The following is a 25,593-nucleotide window of genomic DNA, read 5'->3' as shown; positions in this document are numbered from 1 at the left end:
TAGGCAGTGAAAAGCAAATTTTTAGGGTTGCGTTGCATTGTGGTTGTGCGCAGTGACGGAGTTGTATCAGGCCTGGTTGTATGCGCAGTTGTGCACAAATTAATCTCACGTTTCAGTGATATGGATTAAATACCAATATGGATTAAAACTTAAAAGTCAAACGTCCAAGTCTGGAAGAGGTACCAGTCCAGATTTAACATACATTCTGTTCTTCATTCGCCTTTGTTTTCATTTATTATAAGGTTGACAGTTGCTTGTCGTTTTGCCTGTTTTCCACTGTAATTTGTTTTGATTCACAATATAAATATTGGCACATTAATGTCTAGATTTTTCGTTTAGCATATCGTACGAAGCGCGATAAACAGCATTGACTATCAAATCGTATTTTAAGTTTATTGTTGATTGTTTTGCCTGTTTGGACTTATTTTGACTCAGTGTTGATAATCCAAGTTTATTTCCTCATCTTTGTCATTGCGCCACGTGTTTCATCTTCATAGTGTGCCTGGGCAGTCTGCCGTATTCGAATTTCATTTTTTTCGAACCGATTAAACTGTTTGTAGCTATTCTTGGTTTCATTTGCACTACGGTACTGCGCTTAATTCAGTGTGACGTTTATTAGGGGTAAAAAGCTCAGTAAAAGCGGCAATTTAGTGTTTAAAATTCAAAATCCAAGTGTTATGTTTTACATATTTGTCATTGCGGCTCGTGTTTCGTTGTCGCTTGCCGCATGTAAATACAGTAAATGAGTAGCAATTCTTTGAAGGAACTGATTATATCTTCGATTTCATTTGCACCTTTGCGCTTGATAGTATTTCCTATTTTATCTTATTGTTAGACCACAGTTTAGTTTGATAATCCAAGTTTATTTTTACATCTTTGTCATTGAGCCTCGTGTTTCAATGTCACAGTGGGTCTGGGCAATCTGCCATATACGAAAATACAGCAAACGAGTATAGCAATTCCTTGAACTATTTAAGGCAAGACGACGATGCCGAAGGGTCGCCGAATACATCAAAGGTGGATTGCCCTGCAGAAGGAGTCACTTACATTCTTATTTTGTTAACTTTAGAGTTCTACTCTTGAGAAATGTAGAATGCCAAAGCACGTGTTTTGCGTTGATATTTTTCCAATCCATATGGCATATTTTCATTGACTTTACTGATTACAAGCAGAATTCCAAGTTGCAAGAAAAATTTCACCTTAACACGTCCTTTGTTAAATTAATTGCAACGTGATCGTGTGACACATATTTCACAAATTTTAACGCTTTTGTAATATTTTTTTAGCATTTAGCAATTGTACAGTTTTGCCAATCCTGTTCTTATATGATATTTGGTTCAATTTGTTTTTAATGCCCGCAGCAATCCCTACCTTGCAGGTAACCTAGTTTTAGTGAATATAATTTTAGTGGATATACGAATGTCCACTCGACAAGTGGTGCTCTTTTTGTAAAATTTCTTCGCGGAAACCAAATTTTAGGCTGCAATTTTTGTGGAGCTGTATATTTTTTATGGCTAAAATTGCTCGATTCGACGTACCGATGAAGGCAAAGAGTTCGGTTTAATGCCAAGATCCTGTTGATATCAATTTATATGTTAGGGACATGTTGGGGGACATTTTAGGAACATATTCGGGAAATTTTAAAGATATGTTAGAGACATGTTAAGAACATGCTAAGGACATGTTAGAGACGTGTTAGGGACATGCGTGTTAGGGACATGCGTGTTAGGGACATGCGTGTTAGGGACATGCGTGTTAGGGACATGCGTGTTAGGGACATGCGTGTTAGGGACATGTGTGTTAGGGACATAGGTGTTAGGGACATGTGTGTTAGGGACATGCTAGAGACATGTTAGGGACATGTTAGAGACCCGGAATATGTTCCGGATTCTGAGTGTCGAAAATTTGTGACTGAGTTTATTGTAGATCCTCGGAAATGAGGATTTTGGAGGAGGGTTTTTACTTTCGATCACAGATAGATACATTGTATTTTTACAAACTACTGATATAATTATACAATGGAACAGATTTAAGAGTGTTAAGGGACTTAAGACATGTTTGAAATTTATCAATTGAATACATTTTCTAATATTATAAAGTCATAGTTGATATTATGTTACGGCCTAAAGTTTAATTACATAGCGCATCAGTATATTGAAGTCAGAAGCTCGTCACAAAATAATATTAGAGAACTTACGCAAAGAGGACGGCACCTTCGTAATGGCGTGTACGAATTGGCGCTTCTTCCGCTTTTCTAATCTATGCATATATATGGTCAGCAAAAGTGGAAGCAACGTAGTAATAAACTCAGCCGAGAACCCAGGCTGCATGGTAATTTATCATGGAGAAGACGCAATTCCTTAATTTTCTTTGTTGTGTTCCATTAAATCTATGTAAACAAGAAGTTCGAGTAAAATTCTAAGTAAAAACAAATTTAAATGACCTATTTTCATTATTTCAGTGCACGTATCGTTAATAAATTTCCCGGCAAAATGAATTGAAGATCAAAATACGAGACATTCAGGAGAAATTCAACAGTCTCAGTGAGATTAGTTTTTTCAACTTTAAAACAACAAATGAATGTAGAAGTTTTCTTCATCTTTCATTGCGTGTCGTGACGGCGTATAGTGTTAATAAATTGGCCCATTAGTCCTTTGTTTTCAAAATAAATATTAATAATTAACCAAAGGCGGTTCCTTAATTTAGGTTTAACATTTATGAAAAATGCATGTTTGACAGAAATATGTTAAAAGTTTATTCGCGCCTACATGGCAACGTATATAAGCAATCTGCACGATAAGGGAAACTGTCAAACAATTAAACTTCGCAGGTGATCAACTCTCGATACCAAGGGAAGATGTCGTTTATTTCGATCACGTTAAAAGTATTGATTGTATTCTGCATTTCAACATTGATTTTTGGAGAATTAGAAAGGCAAATGTTTTTCAACATACAAAAAGGTGAGCGTATTTAAAAACGTACTTATAATGACTATGCACGCATGTGCGTGCAGAGGTCGAGCCTCAAAAAAATTCCTAACATTTCGAACCAGGGGAATTTGGCCAAAGAGATAGTAGTCTTATAATTGTCGCACGACGCTCATGATCAAACAGATTTTTGTCTATTTTAGAACATCTGAAAAGAAGTTATTGTTAGTAACTTAATTTAGCTACATTTTACGATACACTTTCATTTAGCCTCATGCAGCGGGCAAAATATTCTAGCTTTTCACGACACTGATGCAAATGCATGCAAGTGCAGTATAACAATGTAGTATAGGCTAACTAATATTCATATCTACAATATAGATTCATAAACTATAACCGCAAGTTGCAAGGTATAACCGATATGCGTGACCATGCTAGAAGATGCGGGACAGCGTCTTCAGTCTATTATCAATAACAAGTTCACTGCAAATGTGCATGATGCATGATGTAACAGCTGTCTAAGAAGACATAAAAACGTCGAGACGTTTCGATTTTAAAGGCTAAATTAAGTCTTTAATTGTCACTATTGTAGTATGCGTTCCGGCAGGAAGTGTTAATAAATTGCCAAATGCAATAGGTTGGTCATCTTATATTTGCTTAAAAACAGAAATGATTAACCAAAGGCTGTTCCGCAAGTATGCATGTTAATTATTATCCTTTGACCGTGCCATCTACGAGAAGCGTACCGTTAATGACCTTATTCCGTCGTTCGGCATTTCTATAAACTGGTTGCATGTGTGTAAATGTTTAACTTTATCATGAAGTGTCGGGCGAGTGAAGGTTTAATGAGTTGCCGGATGATATATAAAAAAGGCCAGAGTCCGGGGTTAAACTAAATAGTTAGGGCTGCATGCTTTCCACTGTCGCGTTTTTCATACGCACGTACACGCACGTATAAAACTCGTGAAGCCTTGTAAATGTCATATTTGAAAAAGCCAGGGGCCGGTTGTACGAAAGACGGATATAGCGCTGAGCACCGGATAGTGATTTTTTCAACCGTTTTAAACATGACTGAAAAGCGATGAGATTACAGATTTGGAGCCGAAAGTTATGAAAGAGATCCCAAACTTTAGAATATTAAGATTTAATCTAGTTTATGCCAAACAACGTGCAATTTCAGAGCGATTGAAAAAAACACTATTCGGTGAATAGCGTTATCCGCCATTCGAACAACCGGCCCTAGACGAACAATTCGAAAGAATTTAGTTTTCCGCATGTGAAAAATATGCATATCTTATTATATGTATTTGTTGGACCATTTGTGAAATAATAACAATTGGAACCATTTAAAATTTTCCGCGCGTAAAAAAACACGACATCGCATTGAATTCATGCATATGTAATATATAAAACTATAATATTGAACCAAATATTTTTAATTTTTGAAACAATCCTAAATATTTTGATGATCGTACGCGCTAAAAAAGTACATGAAACAGCCAATATATCTAGTACTTTAATTTTTTATCATCTGTTGTAAAATTAGATGTTTAAACCAGATGTCCTAAACGCTTTGCAGGTTATCGTCTACCCTGGGAGTATATAAAATCAAACTATTCCGTTTATTCAAGTTTGGATTGCGCGCATTTGTGTCTGGAAAAAAGATGTCGTTCAGGATTTTCATTTAAGAAGAAGAAAAAAAATGAAATGAACTGCTTACTCACAGACATCCCACTAGCGTCTGAGGACAATGAAAGGGATGAATCATGGCAGTTTTATCAGATAATGTCTGGGTGTCAGGTATGCATTATTATGTGAAAATTTAAAAACAAAAACTACGGCTCAACAAGAGACTCCAACGAGTGGTCTTAGCATGTGTCTAAATTTGCCAGGCCCTAAGCTGTTCTTACTGCCCACAAACTGCTTATGGGGACTGCTTAGTTCACTATTTGGTATTAATTCTTAATGTAAAGGCTATTTTTATAATTATGATGCATGCCCTTGGAAATATATAGGGGGTCACGCATGGATTTACAAGTATAAGATTCGTTCTCGCGCGTTGTTTGCTGACGCCATCAGTCAAAACTCGTAGTCGTCGAGCTTTTGAGTACGAGTTTGTTGGTAATTTCATACTCGGAAGCCCAACGGCTACGAGTTTCGACAGATTGCGTAGGCGAAAGCACCGAGCTTTGCACGAAAATGACGAATCTTGTACTTGTAGTCGCACTGGTATAGTGAACGCTAAAGCTCCCCAATACATTACTGAAAAAGTCTGGTTTAAGCTTCGTGTGGTTTCAAGGTAAAAGGAATGTGCATGCCCTGCTCTAAAACTCCGAGAAATGCCTCCGGCAGCCTTCAACATGTTGGCAATCTCTCCTGTAGTATGGAAGCAAAGAACATCCTGGAACGTCTTGTCGTGACATTCTAACCAGGAACTGCACTGACAATGGTATTTATTGGATCTCACTAAATTCGGGTAAGCAAACTTGGTATAGACATTACAGCACAATTCATGCAAAGTTATTTATTATTTTTTAATATTTATTACCTACGAAAACGTTTCATGTTGCAGATGCATCTAAAATATTTCCTGTGTTGTGTGATATGATGAATGGAGGTATATTTTACTCGATCTTATTACAAATTCTGCAAATTATTTTTCAAAGTGAACATTCCTTGCAAGTTGAAACTAAACAATTCGCATATAATCCTGCCTGCATTCTCCAACAGGGAAATCATGAAATACAATAAAAAGTGAAAAGAAATTTACCAGGCACCTTTATGTTCTGAGTTAGCTAATGCCGACAGGATTTATTGACATCTCATGCGCAAGTCAGTGATGGCGGTGACTAAACTTTGCAAACATGCAAGTAAATAAACAGATTGCTTGGATGTTATTTTACAACCATTATAACAGAAATTATCAATTTAAATGTGGTAAAACGATATAACATTAATTTGTCCCTATAATAAAACGAAAAAATGGTTTACATTTTGCGCCCTTAATAACATATGCTTTAATTACTTAAAACTTAAAACACCAAAATATGCATATCAACAACAAAGAACGTTTTTAATTGTGTGGGTGAGACTATGCATACATGCATGGTTTTTCCTCAGCGATACAGATACGAGATTCGTCGGTTCTATTATTCACTATTTAAATATCATTGTGTTGGATTTATTTTACAATGTTCCTTCTGACTTTCTACAGGTTGGACCCTAATATTTAAAGGCGTTGCAGGTGTTTCTGGAGTTATACATAAAATTTGGGAGAATCAATCTACATTTAACGAGGAGTCATTTGAAGCTTTGAATAAAGAGAACAACTTCAAAAGTCATTATAAAAATAGAATTGTCAAAGAATGGAACACTTTTAACCCAGTCCAGGTAGAGATCACTATGTCGGCTGTATGGACAGGATGCGGTCTTTATAATGCATCAAAAAATATACCAATTTATTATATGGCACGCGGTCTCGTGACTGAAATGGTGTGCGCTGATTGGTTCTTTGCTGGGCTGGGATCCCCCAGTATTAGACCGTTGCCGTAGTAACCGTTTAACTCTCATATTTTTGAATAAAAACAAGCTTGCACTTTTATTTTTGACACGAAAAATATCGACGGAGAATGGACGAAGAAGAGCATTATTCAGTACATGTGAATATTATATTTATTCATCTTTGATTTTTGTCTATATTACTGTATCATTCTTATTTAACGAGTAAAAAAAAGTTTTGAAAGCCACTTCAGTGCATGCTTGGCGACTGGTTGGCGAAAGAGCCGGCAAAAATGCTGCAGCGCATTGTATAAATAAATAAACTAAATACTGTATGCCATATAATAAATCCCTTATTAACCGAATACGTTCGGTCCGTACTGGAAAAATATCAGACCTCGGTCTTTTATGTACGTACCTCGCTATCGCTCCGGCCGTACTGTCAAAACCTCGATCTGATATTTTTAAAATATATATATATATATATATATATATATATATATATATATATATATATATATATATATATATATATATATATATATCAAATCAGATAATGAAAGGTATTTAATTATTTGAATTTGTTTACAAGGCTCGTATTGTACTGTACTCTGAAGGAAAAGAAGACTTGGTTTTAACATTCAATGCTAAGAACAAAGGCAACTTGCACTGGTTTCAGGAAGCAAATCTTGAATCCTCTCCTTGGAAAGATATTTATGGAACCCCCAAGAATAGTTTCAGCCTTATAGGAGATTGTAATCATGAGAGAACAAGATGCCGTAACTTCTATATCAGTCGTCTTCACTACTATTGTCCTGGTGACCGCGGTTGGTTAAGTATAGGAAATAGAGATTATGATTGTAACTGGGAGAGAAGATATGGAGAGACTTCGTTTCTTTACAGCAAGAAGGAAACTAATGTTATCTGGAGCAGTGATGCTGGTAAAAAAATGACTTTAGTTTAGTTTCTTTGCATGTACAGTTTGCAAAATTATATATATATATATATATTTCTATTGTTTTAAATTTCTTTCCTTTAATTTTCCTGACCTGCTAATAGCTGTGCACAGCTATTCTTACTATAAGTACTTAATAGTTTTTTAAATTTTCTTTTAGTAAATGTTGGTTCTTCTGAAGTATTTGCAGTTTATCTTCGTTAGTCCTGCATGAGAACGACGAAAACGACGTGTTCGTGTTAACTGCGACGTGTAGGCTGTTGTGAAGTAGATGTGCTCTACTATTTGTGTGAGGAACTTAGAATACAGTTTAATTTTTATTATTGAGTCGAGGTTTTTGATAGTTGACGTGTGTTTAGATTGCGGAGTTTGTATAATATTCTCATGAACTGCACTTACATAATTTGTTTGATTGTGGATTAACCCACAAATCTTCCGAGGATTACGGGGCCAGGTATATAATCACTAATCTCCCGTATACATAGCTATATTACCGTTATGTCATAGCAAGCATAGACTATAGTTATAAGTATTGAGTTTTAAAAATAAAGAAAATGTGTGATAATCCCCGAGCCGGTGCGGAGCACCGTGCGAGGATACTAATTCCGCCCGGAGATTAGGAATTACACCCGGAACCCGGGAGAACATAGCGGAATCCAAAGTTGCCCAAATGTCATGGACGTTCAATGGTCATGGTACTTGTGCGCATGCGCGAAATGCGAACGAGTGTAGACTGGTAATCAGCAACTTCCTGATTGGCTAAGACGAAACGTTTGTGTTTCAGTAAAAAACGTCAGCAATTTAACTGTCATTTTCTAAACTATTTTTTAAAAAAATATTTTGAAAACAAAATATGAAATGTGGAATCAAATAACAGATAAAACACTGGGAAGAGCTTAAAATATTATCAGAACTGGAGGAATTAGCGGTGAAAAGGAACAACTCGATTATAATCCTTGAAATGGTAGGAGTCTATTTTGTTTATTTCGAGGTTTATTTCGTGTTTGCTGTACGAATACATTTTATGACCTTGGTACAGTATGTCGTTTTGCTCGGTTTTGCGAAGACGTGACCGACTATTTAAGGCTTTACATCATCATTTTAACTTCCAAAAGAGTCCTTAAAAGTGTAATTCGGAGTTTTAATATAAGAAATATCACTTTAAAGGTTTATATATAGTCGACTGCAATCACTGCATGAATCTAATAATCGAAAAACAACATTCGACGTTCACTGCTTGGTTATTTATTATATTTGGCCTGTTTTCATGTTTTGAAGGTTTAGCTATAATGAAGTATTAACTCTCACTTAAACTGTGAAAGTCTATAACTTAATGCAACGGAAAGCAGCAGGAAAACGGGTGATTTCACTTCACTTTACGACTGTGTTTGTTTCCGAAATATTTGAAACATCAGCTATCGGCTTTACATTTAGGACATTTCATAATATTGAAGGTTAGGTCTGGCTAGCTCAGGAAATATTTTGCTTCGTTTGAAATGGCGAGGGGTTGCTGCATGCTCGTATTTCTAGTATCCTTGTAATTTTGCATGGTGATATAAAAATATCAGTAAATTAGCTAGCGGCTAGCTTGAACACTGCTTGACCTTCGTTTTGCCCGCCTTAAAATTCACGGTAGACCAAAGGCGAAACAAAGGTCTGAGGAGAAAGTGCTCAAAAGCGTGTTTCTCCCACTTCGTTATTTTTAATAATTTCACTGATGATTGACACAGTTAATTCACACTTATTTCAATGCTCACCAGAGTTTCCTGTAAACATTCGCGGAGTATGTTGTGTGAGTGCGCCTTGGCTTTTGTTCCGGTAATTTTCAGTTAGTTTACACAGAAGTGTTCACTAGTAATAATAATTGTTGCTGTTTTAAAAGGGTTGGATGAGGGTGCGGATTCTGCTTTTGTATTAAACGAATTCGAAGGATACAGCCCGACCACTGGCCGTATTCAAACAACATCCATTTCTGTGATTCGTAAAATTTCTACTCAAATATAAAAAGCAAAAATACTTTTCAATTTCACCTAAGTGCTGAAGATTGCCAACGATCTTTCAAAATATCCTTTCTGTGAAAGTCCATTGCATCTTTCTGTGAATTAGCAAATCAGCTTTGTCGACCGCTTCCATACGCTTTTGAGCACTCTGTGTTCAGGCTATAAATTAACTTGTAGGTAAACCCATCATGTACTTGTCATAGAAAAATTGTCAAAGCACAAAATTTTTCAACAAAGAAAACTTGTCACATAATGTGAGCACTTGCATGCGGCTTGCCAGCGGACTATAGTACTTTGCAATGGCGGGCTCACGTTGTCCGCTGTACGATTACATCGCTGGCTGCAAACTAAATTGTCAAAGTAAACTTGTTGGCATGTTCACACGAGAAAATAAAACTTGTCAAAGAAAAATTGTCATTGAAAATTTGTTGTACATACACACGTGCAATTGCCAATTAAAACTTGTCATATAAAAACTTGTCATAGAAAACTTGCTCGTCTGTAAGAGGATTCAATCAACTCGTATATCTGTGTGTCGTAAATTAGCGCCGGTTATATGCATGGAAATATGCGAGAAACTGAGATAAAAAAAAGTTCCTGACGCGAAGCCACAATTAACTGATAATTCTTCATACTTTCACCATGCCCATAATGGTCATTAATCATTTATTTCCTTTCAATGACCCATTGTATTGATAGCCGTCGTCGTCGCGTTCGCGTCCAACATGCTTAAGGTCGCTAATATAATATCAGTGTTGTTATGTTGTATGTTATGTTGTGTCGTCACTTATTTTAAAGATATAACATGTGTGTTAGAGAGAAAATGGCTGATATTCTGGATTAGCGGGATCTTCATTACGGAATCGGTGTGCCAAACAACTACAAAATACCAGCGTACTACAAAAGAACCATATTTATAATGTGGATGTTGTTCTAAGTTTGAGATCTATGGGATCGACTGCGGAGTTTTTATTTGATAGAAAAACCTTATAATTTTAGTGGATATAATTTTAGTGGATATACGAATGTCCACCCCACAAGTGCATGGTGGTTTTTTTGTAAAATTTCTTCGCGGAAACCAAATTTTAGGTTGCAATTTTTGTGGAGCTGTATATTTTTTATGGCAAAAATTGCTCGATTCGACGTACCGATGAAGGAAATGTTAGGGACATGTTAGGGACATGTTAGGGACACGGAATATGTTCCGGATTCTGAGTGTAGAAAATTTGTGAAGCTTATTGTAGACTACTCGGAAATGAAGATTTCGGAGGAGGGTCTCTTCTTTCGATCAAATTAACAGATAGATACATGTATTTCTACAAACTACTGATATATAATTATACAATGGAACAGACGTGACTTAAGAGTGTTAAGGGACTTAAGACATGTTTGAAATTTATCAACTGAATACATTTTCTAATATTATAAAGTTATAGTTGATAATTTATTATGTTAGCCTAGTTTAATTACACAGCGCATCAGTATATTCAAGTCAGAATCTCGTCACAAAATAATATTAGAGAGCTTACGCAAACAGGACGGCATCTTCGTAATGGCGTGTAAGAAATGGTAACATGGATAACACACTACTGTGCGACTTCTAGCAGGTTTTGTCTCATCTTTTCTACAGCCATATTTGCATCACGGATTGGAAAGGAAAGGGGTAATTTCTAGTCATCGACGAAAGATTCCAGTTGACAAGTAGGAGTGATTGATGGCAATTCATTTATATATATATATATATATATATATATATATATATATATATATATATATTATATATAAATATATATATATATATATATATATATATATATATATATATATATATATATATATATATATGAAAAAGTAAGGGGGATAGTACTGCCCCCCAAGGAACTCCATGGGTAACAGGAAGTTGTTAGATGCTGTCGAAGGCCTTTGATAGATCTAATAAAACCATTGCCGACAACATTTTTTTATCCATTGCTTTCAATATTTCATCGGTTATTATTGCGACGTTGAGTGTCTCAGTTGAATGATGCGTCTTGTTGCCACTCTGATGGAATGTGAGCCCGTGCTTAGAGCTTAGATATATATTGAACTGTTTTAAAACAATCTTTTCGCAAATTTTTGAAACCATTACTAGGAGTGACAGCGGTCGATTATTACTTGGGATCACATAATCACCTTCCTTAGGTAATGGTATAAGGAAGGTAATGGTGTCGTCTGAATATCTTGGGCTTAAAGGATACACCTACTAATGACCAGTACTGTGTGTTTGATGAGTTTAAGGAACAGCTCACCCGGGACCAAAGTGGTTGGTACGAGACAGGCCTCCCGTGGCGTGGCAACCACCCTCCATTGCCCAACAATGAATCTAACAGTTTGCGACGATTAACAAGTTTAACGAACAGACTTGAGCGTCAGTCAGGGTTTAACAAGCAAATATGGGGAGATAATCGAGGAACAAAAACTCAGAGGGGATAATCGAAAAAGCTGAACAGCCAAGTGTAGGAAGAGAATACTACATCCCCCAGTTATTCGACCTGATGCAGAATCTACAAATATCCGAGTTGTTGTGATAAACCATGGGTGTCAAATAAACTAAAACGATTTGTATCTAAAAGACAAGCATCTCTCGCAAAGTATGGAAAACATTCCTACCTTTTTAAATTTTGGCGTAACAAGGTCCAAGCTGAGGTAAAATCTTGCAAACAGACATATTATCATAATCAGGTTCACAATATCAAAGATCGCGATATATCCAAATGGTGGAAAGAAGTGAAAAAGCTCGGGTCTGGGTCTAGTCAGATCGACTGGTGCGAACAGTTATTGCGTGAGTGAGTCTGCCATTACATTAAATGATTTGGCTGAGAACATAAATAACTATTTCGTGAATTTAACAGCGGACTTTATTCCCCTTGGCGATGAGCTGAATACCCAAGATGACTATATAATTGACTCTGACCTATGCTCTGACTTATTTGTTGATCCATATAAAGTGTATCGCACCTTAAAGAAAGTCAAATCGCACAAATCTGTCGGTCCCGACGAAATCCCTAATAGGGTACTTCGTGACTTTGCCTTTGAGTTATCATCAGTGATAGCTGACATTTATAATAGTACTCTGGTTGAGGGAACGATACCTGATCTACTAAAGTCATCAATTATCTCTCCAATACCTAAAAGTATGCCACCGAAGTCGATTGAAGATGATCTTCGCCCAATAGCACTAACACCACAGATAGCTAAAGTAATGGAGAGTTTCACCTTAGAGCATTTATTAAACGATATTGCTGACCAGATTGATCGATCCATACCAGTTCGCAATAAAAGGTCGGTCCACAACACAAGCATTAGTCCTCTTGCTACACAACGCCTTAAAGACCTTAGATGGAGGAGGCTAAGTATAAGGTCTAACATTGACGTACTAGCAACATTGACGTATATGCAAAGTATAAGGTCTAACATTGACGTACTAGCAATTAATGAAACTAAACTAGATTCCTCGATTACAAATAATCAAATTCAAATCCCCGGTTACGACGTTGTTAGAAGTGATAGACAACACCATGGTCGTAACGGTGGTGGGGTGTGTTTGTATGTTAGAAGTAATTTAAACTTTAAAGTCCGTAGTGATTTAGTAAACTCTGAACTTGAGCTACTATTTGTCCAGATTTCTAACCCTCGTTCTAAGCCTTTCCTGGTAGGGACTTGGTATAGACCTCCCAACTCTGCACAGCGTCTATTCTCTCTCTTCCAGCAGATAATTGATAAAATTGATTCCGAAAACGCCGAAATGTATCTACTAGGTGACCTAAACTGTGATTTATTAACTCAAACTCCTAATGCTAATACCCTCGAGCTTTCGGATATATTCGACATTTACAATCTTACTCAACTCATCGAGGAACCAACACGAGTGACTAGTACTTCGCAGTCTTTACTTGATCTTTGTGTTACAAACACCCCGGACAAGGTATCAGTCTCGGGTGTCCAGTCGCTTGGTATAAGTGATCACTCGCTTGTGTATCTTGTTCGCAAAACCGCATGGCAGGGAAAAACTGTAAATTCGTTTGTTCATAAACGACAATTAAAGCATTTTAACGAAAGCATATTCTTGAACGACTTATCTACGATTGATTGGAATAATTCTTGCTCGTCAGACGATCCCAATGTTATGTGGTCTCAATGGTTAACAAACCTTACACAAGTCCTAGATAAGCATGCCCTATTAAGAAGAAACGTATAGGTAAAAAGAAGTCTCCATGGATAACCTCTGCGGTTGTCCAAAAAATGAGAGCAAGGGACTATTTGAAAAAACAATATGACAAAACACGAAATACTCTTTACTGGAATCAATACAAAAATGCTCGGAATGAAGTAAATAATATTATAAAGCAAGCCAAATGTGAATACTTTAAAAACAAAATTGATGTTACTAAGAGAGATCCGAAGCAAATTTGGAGGATCATAAATGAATTAAGTTCTCGTAAAATTAGTAACGTAGCTACAGTTAAAGAAATTAAACATCCAGACAGAGTGATAACTGATCCACCTGTTATTGCGGATGCTTTTAATTCATACTTTACTTCGATAGGTGAAAATCTTGCAAGCAACATTGAACACTCAAATATTGATCCATCTCTTTTATTAAACCTACAAACGCAGTATTTTCTTTCAGTGAAATAGAAATTCAAGATGTAACTTGTTTACTTAAAAACGTCAATTCTAACAAGGCCACTGGTCTTGACGGCATTCCTGGAAAAATCTTGAAGTTAGCTGCTGATATTTTGGCCCCTTCGTTGACAAAAATATTCAACCTTTCTCTCAACCGGGGAATTTATCCAGATGATTGGAAAATTGCTAAAGTTGTTCCTGTCTTCAAAACGGAGCAAGAAACGATTTAAACAATTACCGACCTATATCAATTATTTCGGCTGTTGCCAAAATATTCGGAAAATTAGTGCACGAACAAATTTATCGTTACCTGACGAGCAATGATTTATTGTCTAAATATCAATCGGGGTTTCGACCAAATCACAGCACTCTTACTGCCCTATTGGAGACTACTAATAGTTGGAGTGTCAATATTGACAACGGTCTCCTAAATGGAGTTGTTTTCATTGATTTGAAGAAAGCTTTCGACACCATAGACCATAACATACTTCTTCTTAAATTAAAACACTATGGAGTAGATGAAATTGCTTTGACATGGTTTCACTCTTATTTATCAAATCGAAAACAGAGGTGCTTTGTTAATGGGAATCTTTCTGAAACTTGTCCAATAACTTATGGCGTCCCACAGGGCTCTATTATTGGTCCTCTTTTGTTTTTGGTCTACATCAACGCCCTACCGGAATGTTTGAATGAGGGGTTACCAAGAATGTTTGCCGATGATACGAATATAAGTTTTCAAAGTAATAACTTTGACGACCTCGAAAGAGTTATGAATACTGAACTTGAAAAACTTAAAGAGTGGCTTAATGTTAATAAATTAAGTTTGAACATTGCCAAAACCGAATTCATGGTTATCGGTTCTCGTCAAAGACTATCAACTTTCGATGACCATGATATTAATGTTATTGTCGATAAGAAACAAATCGAAAAGGTAGAGAGTACTAAATCACTAGGACTTTCTATTGACGAAAACTTGACCTGGAAAAAACATATTGACGATATTTCTAAAAAAGTATCATCAGGAATAAGTGCTTTAAAACGAATAAGAAGTTTTGTCAACCAGGATACAGCAGTTAGAGTGTATCAGGGGTTAATTGAGCCATATTTTTCATATTGTGCTCCTGTTTGGGACGGCATTGGTAGTAAATTGAGCGACAAACTTCAAAAACTCCAAAATAGAGCTGCACGTGTTATAACTTGCTCTCCCTATGATGCCTCCTCTAGCTCTGTTCTTGAAAAACTTGGTTGGAATAACTTGCATGTCAACCGTAAAATGCAAAAAGCGATTCTGATGTATAAAGTCAGGAACAATTTAACACCTATGTATTTACAAGATTTGTTTGTCACTAGAGTTAATCACTATAGTCTCAGAAATACAAATGGCAAACTATTCGTTCCTAAACCTAAAACTGACTATCTTAAACGTTCCTTCAGTTTTAGTGGAGCTTCAATATGGAATAGCTTGCCTGAGCCCTTGCGTCTCTCTGAATCTCTTTCTTCATTTAAAAGATCTCTAAGAATTAATTGTAATTCTATTTAGCTTAATCCGACCCCCACACGGCAACCTGGTAGAACAGTAGTTTTTATATATCGTTACATAATTTATATACTATAGTTTAGAGTAATTTATCATCTTTACATGTATTTTACTGAATGGTTTACCGTGTTTTAAATAAAGGCGATGTATGTATGTGTGTATGTATGTATGGCTGCTCGATTCGGGTATTCTTCGCTGACTTTAGCAAAGGATTTGACCTAGTCGACCACAATGTCCTAGTTGCTGAGTTAGAAAAACTGAATGTGCGCCCTCCCGTAGTAAGATGGATTCGAGACTTCTTGTCGGGAAGGAAACAATGTGTACGACTTCGTGATACGATATCCTCATTTAAATGCCCTAATGGAGACATACCCCAAGGCACCAAACTAGGCCCCATTCTATTAGCTGTGTTGGTGAACAGTTTACTTCGTGACTGAGATCTTAGAATCAAATTTTTCGACGATTTATCAACCGATGAAGTTGTTCCAAGATGTTCACCTAGAGTTACCCCTTTTTTGGTTAATCATATACAGGAGTATGCCTGCTCGAGAGGTATGCCTGCTCGAGAGGTATGCGACTAAACCCAAAGAAATGTAAGGAGATGGTAATCGATTTCCTCCATTATAGACTGCCACTGCGAGACTTACAAATAGGTGGAAACACAATAGAAAGAGTAACGTCGTATAAGCTACTGGGTGTTTATCTAAGCAGTGATTTCACGTGGAATTTACACTGTGATTATATCATCAAGAAAGCTAATAAACGTTCTTACATTCTTCGTGTATTGCGGAAAGCAAGAGTTGGATGTCAAGAACTAGTAATGGTATATTGCAGCCTAATTAGACCTATTTTAGAGTATGCTGCCCCTGTGTGGTCTGCAATCCCGGAGTACTTAAGTGCAAAAATAGAACAGGTTCAAAAAAGAGCTTTGAAAATAATTGCCCCTGGCTTACCCTATGAGGAGTCATTGTGCAAAGCTGGTCTCCGCACATTGTCAGAAAGACGAGAAGATATTTGCAAGAAGTTCGTCAGAGATAATAAACTAGCTGGTCCCTTGAAGGAAATTCTTAATAATAATAATAGTGCTGGTATTAACCATGAATATTATTTACGGCAGATACATGAACCAAGTTGTTTAAACTCTATAAATACTGATAGATTTTTAAACTTCGTAACTTGTAAATACAATTGATAAGTAACTATATTTTCTATATAGTGTAGAACCCTTAAGGTATCATCGATCTACCTGAATTGAACTGTTTTTAGTTTTCCTTCTGGACTTTTTAACCGTATAATAGTAAGTTCGAAATGTAATATGTTTGTAATATTACTCCTTTCAACTTGTAATTCAGCTTATGCTGCAAGAAGTTTTAATAAACCTCAAATAATAATAATAATAATAATGACGGCAAAAGCACGTAACGGCATTCCATCGCTGAATGAGTGTCTAAACCCCGGCCACCCGTTGCAAAATAAATTGTGAGACGTGTTAGTGAGGGGACGCTTTCATCCAGTGGTTCTAACGGGCAACTTGTAAAAGGCCTTTTTGCAATTACATACTCGTGAAAACAACCGAGACGCGCTTCGCTTCCACTGGCGTAAAGACCCGCAAGTAGAACTAGAGACCTTGCGATTTACCAGGGCTCTTTTCGGGCTGGTGTCATCTCTCTCTTGCTGGGGGGAGTTATCGATACACACCTGAGTAGCTGGGAAGAAAGGGAGCCTGAAGTAGCATTAAAACTTCGCGAGGAGTTGTACGTGGACGATCTGATATCAGGGTCAACAACCGTATGAAAGACGGCGGAAGTTAAAGAGAAAGCAACAAATATCTTCGAGGATGCTGGGTTTAAATTTCACAAATGGCACTCGAATGAGGGAGAATTGGAAACGACCCAGGTTCAAGATGGTGATCCTACCTACGCGAAACAGCAATTAGGGACCCCAGAAGGGGGAGACAGTAGCATGCTTGGACTGGCGTGGAATAAGGGGGATGAGATACATTGACGGTTACAATGCCCACTGATTATACAGTGTTGACTAAACGAGGCATCCTGGCGAAGTTGGCAAAGATATATGACCCGTTGGGTTTCATATCTCTTTTAATACTCTCAGGTAAACTTATCTACCGTGCAGCATGCGACACCATGCTCGCCTGGGATGCAACCACTCTCAGATATCCTCGCAAGGTTGTGGAATAAGAGGAACAGTGCACTTCCAGTGCAAGTAGAAACTTCACGATCCCTGGTAGTTTATCAAGAGCCAATTAAAGCCATTCAACTGCACTCATTCGCAGATGCGACCGATAACGGGGTTGCTGCGTGTGTTTATGCGGTAGTTGAACGAGAATCGGGAACTAACCAGGGCCTGGTCGCGGCGAGATCAAGGTTACCGAAACGTGGATTAACGACACCGAGGTTAGAGCTGGTAGCGGCGAACATGGCAGTCAATTTGGCATCAAATGTGAAGGCGGCGTTGATCGGTTTTCCAGTAACGAACATTCAATGTTGGTCAGACAGTTCGGTATTTTACATTGGATTACAGGAAGCGGGGAGTGTACAAGCAATTCGTGGAAAACACAGTTAACAAGATCAACGAACACCAAGGAGTTGTGTGGCGACACGTTCCTTCAGCCTCAAACCCAGCTGACCTTGCAAGTAGAAAAAGAGGAGACGGAGCAACCTTATGGTGGAAGGGTCCAGACTGGCTGCCTAACACAGAACGTTGGCCAGAAAAAACATAGTGACCGAGCCAACAGCAGAAAGTAATGCCGAAGCTAAAACAGTAAAACAAGTATTCGCACTTGCAGTCGACGAAACGAATGAGATCGACAACGGATTAGAGAAATTCCCTTTCCAGAAAGCTGTAAGAGTGTGCATCAAGGGACCACTAACGACTAATGCAACTGAACGTCAGAGACAATTTTGGACCAAACAAGCCCAAACGAAATGCGATTTCAGACCGAGTTACGACACTGTTATATTATTATTATTAAAGGTTTATTATTAAAGGCTTATTGAATATATAAAATTGCACCGAAGTGAAATACTTTATATTTACAAGTATTGTAATTCTATTAAAAACAAATATATAGTAGCAGGATAATTAAATATAAATATTCTATTTACATGTTTTCTCCTACATACATGCATTAAATGTTACAAAAAGTTGTAACGATTATAAATAACTATATAGATATTGTTAAAATATTGACTATTTGGATATATACTATATGTCCTACATACGTTATAAAATATTATAATTAACTGGATATATTATTTGAATATTGGGTTAACACTGGAAAGAAACTGCGTTTAAATCGGTCCGTACTACATTTAAAAATAGACAAGCTATCCGAGTTGCGGAGTGATCGACCATGTTCACTGAGCCTTGAATTAGGTATAAGTGCATTGAGTTTGTTATCACTATTTAACTTTATCTTTTGGAAGAGATTAAAGCACAGACGTTGTCTATTTTCATCCAGCCGCCCGCAATCTGCAGCAGACAGTGCTTCACTGTACGATAAACTTGGGTAAATTATTCTTAGAACTCTCCTCTGTAACCGTTCAATTTGGTCGCTAAGATACGATGGTAGGTTTGTGTGCCAAACTGGGCAACAGTACTCCAAGACCGAACGAATAAGTGCAGTATAAATTGTTAATAAATCATTTGCGGTCATACCACTTTTCTTTAAGGTGCGTATAATGTAAAGCCGCTTAGCTGCTTTCTTTGTAATCATTTTAACATGATCAGCCCATTTTAGCGAACTATTTAATACGGTACCAAGAACCTTGTGGCAGTCAACAACATCTATTGCTGTTCCGTCAATAGTTAGCGATTCTAACATAGGCGTATCACGGAAGAAACAAGTCCTTAGCTCTTTACATTTTTTCACGTTTAACTTCATATAATTTGCGGAGGCCCAAGAGGATATATAATCAAGATCTGACTGGATTGTTGAGTTGCCATGTTTGGGTATGACTTCAGAAGCAGTGAGATCATCTACATATTTCCAATAATCGCAGGTTCGTAGGGCGAGATCATTGATCATAACAAGAAACAATATAGGGCCCAATTTTGTGCCCTGTGGGACACCAGCGTTCGCCGTGAGCCATTCCGACAAAGATTTACCAACTTAACCCGTTGTTTACGATTTGACAAGAAACTGCATATCCAGGGCAAAAGTGACCTTCGTACACCCAAAAGAAACAACTTGGTGATCAAGATGTTAAGGTTAATGCGGTCAAAGGCCTTGCTAAAGTCTAAGAAACAAATTCGCAAATACTGACCGGGCGTGTCCAGATTTAACAGCCAATTATGAAACATGTCTAGGCATATACTATGTCCACAAACACTTCGCACGTCTCGAACTTATCTTACACTAATAAAACACGGCATGTGTTGAAAGGTCTGTGTTATTGTACGATGATATCCTAAACTCTTCAAAGTTAACTTGAACTGCATGACAGATTTCGTCCAGGAAGGCTAGCATGGCCGCAACAGAGATCGTCAACATAAGAAAATAAAATGCCATATGCCAGTACAAATATCATCAGTTTAAATAATCACAATTACCGTCCAGTTTTCCTGCGGTCATAGTTGACAACATAAATAAAGACAAGATTTGATGTGACAAAACGGACTAAAAAGAATATTTATTTAATAAAGTTAAAATGCAATCTCAGTGCATCAGGCGCTGGTTCTAGAAGGAAGCCCCTTCACAGTAGGTGCAGGAGGTAAGGTGAGGATTAAACAAGCTCGCATCATTTTGTCGCTAAAGAATCTTCAGCATCACTTTATAGCCAATCGGATTGTCTCTTCGTTCTCATTGATATTTAACTATCTCGTCTTAATCTTGAGAATTAGCCAAATGATACGGATGAGGTGGTGATTAAGAGAACATCTTGGAGTCTTGAACACATATTCCACGTTTAAAGTCACGTATCTGGCGAATGTGGTCGTTCTTTTATAAAGCACCAGGATGAGGAAGTATTGCATTGCAATTTGGCTGTATCTAGTTTTTCAAAATCAGTAAAGTGCTCATCAGCAATACGTCAAGTGAAATTATAGTCTAAAGACGAAGCTTTGCATGCTTTAATTGAAGAACATGAAGTTCATCGTGACAAAGAACAGTGTTCTGGGAATTGAACCCAATAACCGTGTGTACAAGTCAGCTTCCATTAGACCATTATGTTTTCTATTCTGAGGGCGTTTACGTCAGACATTAAAGTCTGGGTTGCAAAAATATTCTAAACTTTTTATCGAGTATAACGAGACACCAATTATGCGGATATAAATTGTTAACAGAAATGTTTAGCTTTCATGCAATTTTACTCATGAAAAGTTTAGTTTTCGTATAGAGAACCAACCGTAAACACGGTTCCGAACACACGGACACTGTTTTTTTACGAGGGAAACCAGAGTGCCTGGAGAAAAACCCTCACCGAAAGCCGGAATTAAACACAAAGTACACAAGTTTGAGATTTTATTAAAACAAATTCATGTATTACAACAAAATGTATGTGTGTTAAAGATATTGAAATCAAGAGAGAGGAGACGGACAATTTTGGTCCTATTTTTATTAATACTTCACTAAACATGTATTACAAAGCGTGTGTGTTTTCTTTACATAGTACATCATTAATATACGAAGACATTAAACTATTATATCTAAAACCGGTTACAAAAGTAGGTGCATTTAAGATCTTGACATTTAAATTTATAGAACAGTGCAGGTTAAATGCTATTTTGGCATACTTTAGTGTAAATTGTTCATGTCTTTTTACAGTGTGCTATTGTGTTTGAGTAATGTTTCAAGACTGATCAGTAAAACATGCATTAATGTGAGTAAGTAAGTGTTTCTAAGTTATCGTGTATATATTTTTTGTTCTATTATAGACTTAACCCACTAACTCTGGTAGAGAGCTGAATAAAGCTTATGAGATCGACGAACTAATATTGTAATACATAAAAATGCCTGAGTTCAGAGCGCTTAGATTCAAGTTACGTTCGTCCAAAAACTAAAATTATTCCGCTGACAAATCATAGGCAGTGCTCCTAATAGTTTCGTTTTAAGCTGTCGAACTGTGCACACATAGCTATTTCAAGGATCGAGTTAACTTGAAGATATTTCATGAGTCCTTATAGAAACAGCATGAAGGCATACACAATTGTCCTTGAAAACTTCATTGCACATTTCAGAGCTGAGGCATATAGCCAGAGCATGCCGCCCTTGTAGAAACAAGGTTTGGAAAAAAATACAATAAATTGACTTTATATTTTTGGGGCTGAGGCATATAGCCAAAGCAACGAACTGTGGAAACCAAGTGCAGCATCAAGTGTAAATTTTTTTTTCCAAAAATTCAGTCAACATCTTTTGAACCATGCAAGGGATATTCCCAGAGCAAGCTGCCCTTATAGAAACAGCACCATGCAAGAGTACAATTTTTTTCAGAGAACATGGACTAATACTTTCAAAGCCAAGGCATATAGCCAAAGCAAGCTGCTCTTATAGAAACAGCCACAGGAGTACATTTTTTTCTTTCAAAATCTGGTTTAAAAACTTTTAGAGCTAAGGCATATAGCCAAAGCAAGCTGTTCTTATAGAAACAGCATTGAATGAAAATAACACTGCAACGTTATTAGATATCCCAAGATACCTGCTAACACTTCGAACCACATAGCAAAGTCAAACAGTACAGACAAAAAGTGGCGCCTTACTTTTCATAAGCACTGCTCGACGAAGCTAAATGATTGGAAATCTCACAGAGACCTTAGAAAAATAATAAAGTTACAATGCCACCGCCAATGTTTGTCTCGTAATTGGTTTCTAACTCTAGTAGAAATAAAGCATATATATCGTTTCAAGATAACAGCATGCACCCCCCCACCCATTCCTTATTTTCTTCAAGTACATCCAAATTCATTAATTGAGAGCATGTGTGTGACTGTGTGCTAACTTTGATTGCATAAATTCATGTATTTCAGAATAGCAAGACAGTATAAGACATGCCGTAAAATCAATGTTTCTGGCTTGAATATTAACTGTGGCCTTAAGTGAATAAAAGAGATAAGAGATATAAACTAGAAGCCATTATAATTATAGGCCATGGCTTGCATCAATGTATTTACTCGTCTGCGTGTCTATTTTATGTGCAGCTACAAGATCATGAGGTATAGTGCATGATGTTTTGTATCTGTTCATATTTTGATATAAATCATGTTTTTTCATAAATACACTACACAATATTATATGTTTAATTACAAAATATAGTAAAGCAAGATATAATAGTATATTTACAATGTTTGCTGAGAAATCAAAAACGTATTTACACATAAATGATTTTACAACCAGACCGAATAGTGACCCTGCAGTTATCATTTTACAATGTTAATTCCGAAAGCCGCAATTGACCGGATTTCAAGAGCCGAAGATGATTTCAATCAGACAGGAGAGAGAAAGGAGAGAGAAAGAGGAAAGAACCTATGGGATTATGTCTGCCATGTGCATGGCTTTTTAGCCATTTCTTAGGTGAAATATGGGTGTATGTAACAGTTGTGATATGTTTTCAGTTTTAACAGACAAATTATCAACCTAAACCTTAGCGCAGCCCTAAGCACAAGCGAGCAGTCCTAAGCGCAAAACCGATTAAAATATTTAACCGAATTTAAGAAACCTTTTCTCACATGCATCATGCATTAGCTATGTTCCTGGTGGCCAGAACTTAGTTAACTGAACCTAAAACTTTATTTAACTTAAGTTCGTTAACTAAATTAGTTAACTTCGTTAAGTTAATCATGCACAGACTAACTCCTGCATGCACATTTTTTGACCACCAGGCTACTCTAACCTGTAACGATGCCCGGGCATCGCTGAACGTTGCTTTTTGGCGTCGATTTGGCGTAGTTTTGGCGTATATTAGGCGTCGAGTTGGCCTACATTAGGCGTAGATTTGCCGTCGAAGTTGCCTACATTAGGCGTAGATTTGCCGTCGAGTTGGCCTACATTAGGCATAGATTTGCCGTCGAGTTGGTCTACATTAGGCGTAGATTAGTTGCCGTCGAGATTGCCTACATTAGGCGTAGATTTACCGTCGAGATTGCCTACATTAGGCGTAGATTTGCCGTCGAAGTTGCCTACATTAGATTTACCGTCGAGGTTGCCTACATTAGGCGTAGATTTGCCGTCGAAGTTGCCTACATTAGGCGTAGATTTGCCGTCGAGGTTGCCTACATTTGGCGTAGATTTGCCGTCGAGGTTGCCTACATTAGGCGTAGATTTGCCGTCGAAGTTGCCTACATTTGGCGTAGATTTGCTGTCGAGTTGGCCTACATTAGGCGTAGATTTGCCGTCGAGGTTGCCTACATTAGGCGTAGATTTGCCGTCGAGATTGTATGCTTTAGACGTAGATTTGCCGTCGATTTGGCTTGTCGGTAATAGCTCAACAGAGCCCATCAACCTGAAATAAGATTAAAGAAATAAGCAAACTGCATTTTTTATTGAGAAGAAACACGCGTAAAATCGGGATTGTAAACAGACCCAAAACAACATCTATAAAACCTCTCTGGGATTTCAAGTATTTCCTTGCCATTATTCATATTAAATTATCATGCGGTCGTTGTCGTTCTTGACCTGAATCATGCATAAACTCCCCATTGTTCGGTTTATCTAAAAATGCTCAATTGCTTAATACTCACGTTTTATTATGAACAGGTTTTGTCGTTGTTTCAAATGGCTTGACCCGCTAAATCGCTACCTGCAATAAAACCAAAAGAATGCTTGTTATAGACAGCGATTTCAAGGATTTACCTTCGATGGAGCTTAAATATCGGGAGAAAACTTGCGGTGTGATTATTCAGTTGAGAGGACGCATGATGCCTGATCAAGCGTTTCAAGTTTTCCCATCCTATTTTGAATAAAATAGACCCAAGATTACCTTTTCATTTCAGCAACAAGTGTTGAAGAGCAGCTTTGGACTTGCCGTCTCTTTGAATGCGAGTCATCTCGGGGAATTTCAGCTCTGGGTTTTCTTTCCCAGCTCATTTCTATATTCGGTTTGGTTTTAGCTCTTAAACTCCACCTGGAAGAACAAAAGGCAATGCTAATTTACTGGTTTGGTCTTTATAACTCAATTCAAAGGTAATTGCTTGCGATTGGAGCAAAGGTTAGCGGCTCACATACGATTTAGCGTATAATTATTACCTTTCTCATATCATCAACAAGTCCCAAGAAAATGCGTAGACGTGCTTTTTCTTCAAAGGCGAGTTATCTTGAGTCAAATGCGAGTCGTCTCGGGCAATTTCAGCTACGATAACGGACTTTTTGCCCACTTCACTTCATTCAGTTTGGTTTTAGGCTCTCAAACTCCACCTGGAAGAATAAAAGGCAGCATTAGTTCACTGCTTAGGTCTTTAGAAATCAATTCAAACGTAATTTGCGTGTGGTTAGAGGGAAGGTTAGCGGCTCAACGGTAAGATTTGACGTATATTACCTCTCCCATATCATCAATATTCCCCAGAAAAAGCCTAGACTTGCTTTCTCTTCAAAGGCGAGTTATCTTGAGCCAGTTCAGCCACAATTCATCGGTCGTCAATCTCTTGTTCACAAATTTCATCGTTTAACTTCGCTTTAATACGTCAAAATTCTGCATGAAAAGAATAAAAGCTACGTTAGTGCTATACAAGTTTGTATTTGAAGCTGAACACAACACGGGAGAGGCATTACTAGACGTGAACTAAGACACGTGGAACCTCAGCCCAAAAGCTCACGATGAAACAAGCTGATAAAACACGCAAAGGGAAAGGCATATTACCTGGTATTACACCAACGACAGTCTGTCAAAGATAGTAAACTTCTATTAAACTTCTCTTCTGCTGAAGACGATAGCAATCTGACAGCAATTTCTGTTGCAATTTTCATGGCATGGAGGAGACTCATTTTCATTCTTCGAAGACCGGCGCTGAAGTGATGTCTCAAACTGGAATCAAAAGCACATATATTATTCATTTCACCCG

The 25,593-nt window shown here is 37.3% G+C and overlaps 1 protein-coding gene across 1 annotated transcript; it reads left to right on the top strand.

Moving 5' to 3' along the window:
• The first annotated feature begins 71 nt into the window (after positions 1-71).
• Positions 72-7,938, top strand: LOC114533776. Its single transcript, XM_028555371.1, has 7 exons — positions 72-179; positions 4,507-4,727; positions 5,310-5,403; positions 5,500-5,544; positions 6,142-6,317; positions 7,018-7,366; positions 7,541-7,938. The coding sequence occupies exons 2-7, from the start codon at positions 4,635-4,637 to the stop codon at positions 7,582-7,584; spliced, it is 801 nt and encodes a 266-aa protein (XP_028411172.1). The 5' UTR covers positions 72-179; positions 4,507-4,634; the 3' UTR covers positions 7,585-7,938.
• The last annotated feature ends 17,655 nt before the right edge of the window (positions 7,939-25,593 follow it).

The sequence above is a fragment of the Dendronephthya gigantea genome, unplaced genomic scaffold (assembly GCF_004324835.1).
Source record: "Dendronephthya gigantea isolate DGI-Jeju-01 unplaced genomic scaffold, DenGig_1.0 000094F, whole genome shotgun sequence".
Lineage (NCBI taxonomy): Eukaryota > Metazoa > Cnidaria > Anthozoa > Malacalcyonacea > Nephtheidae > Dendronephthya > Dendronephthya gigantea.
This window is presented reverse-complemented; position numbering and strand designations above follow the sequence as displayed.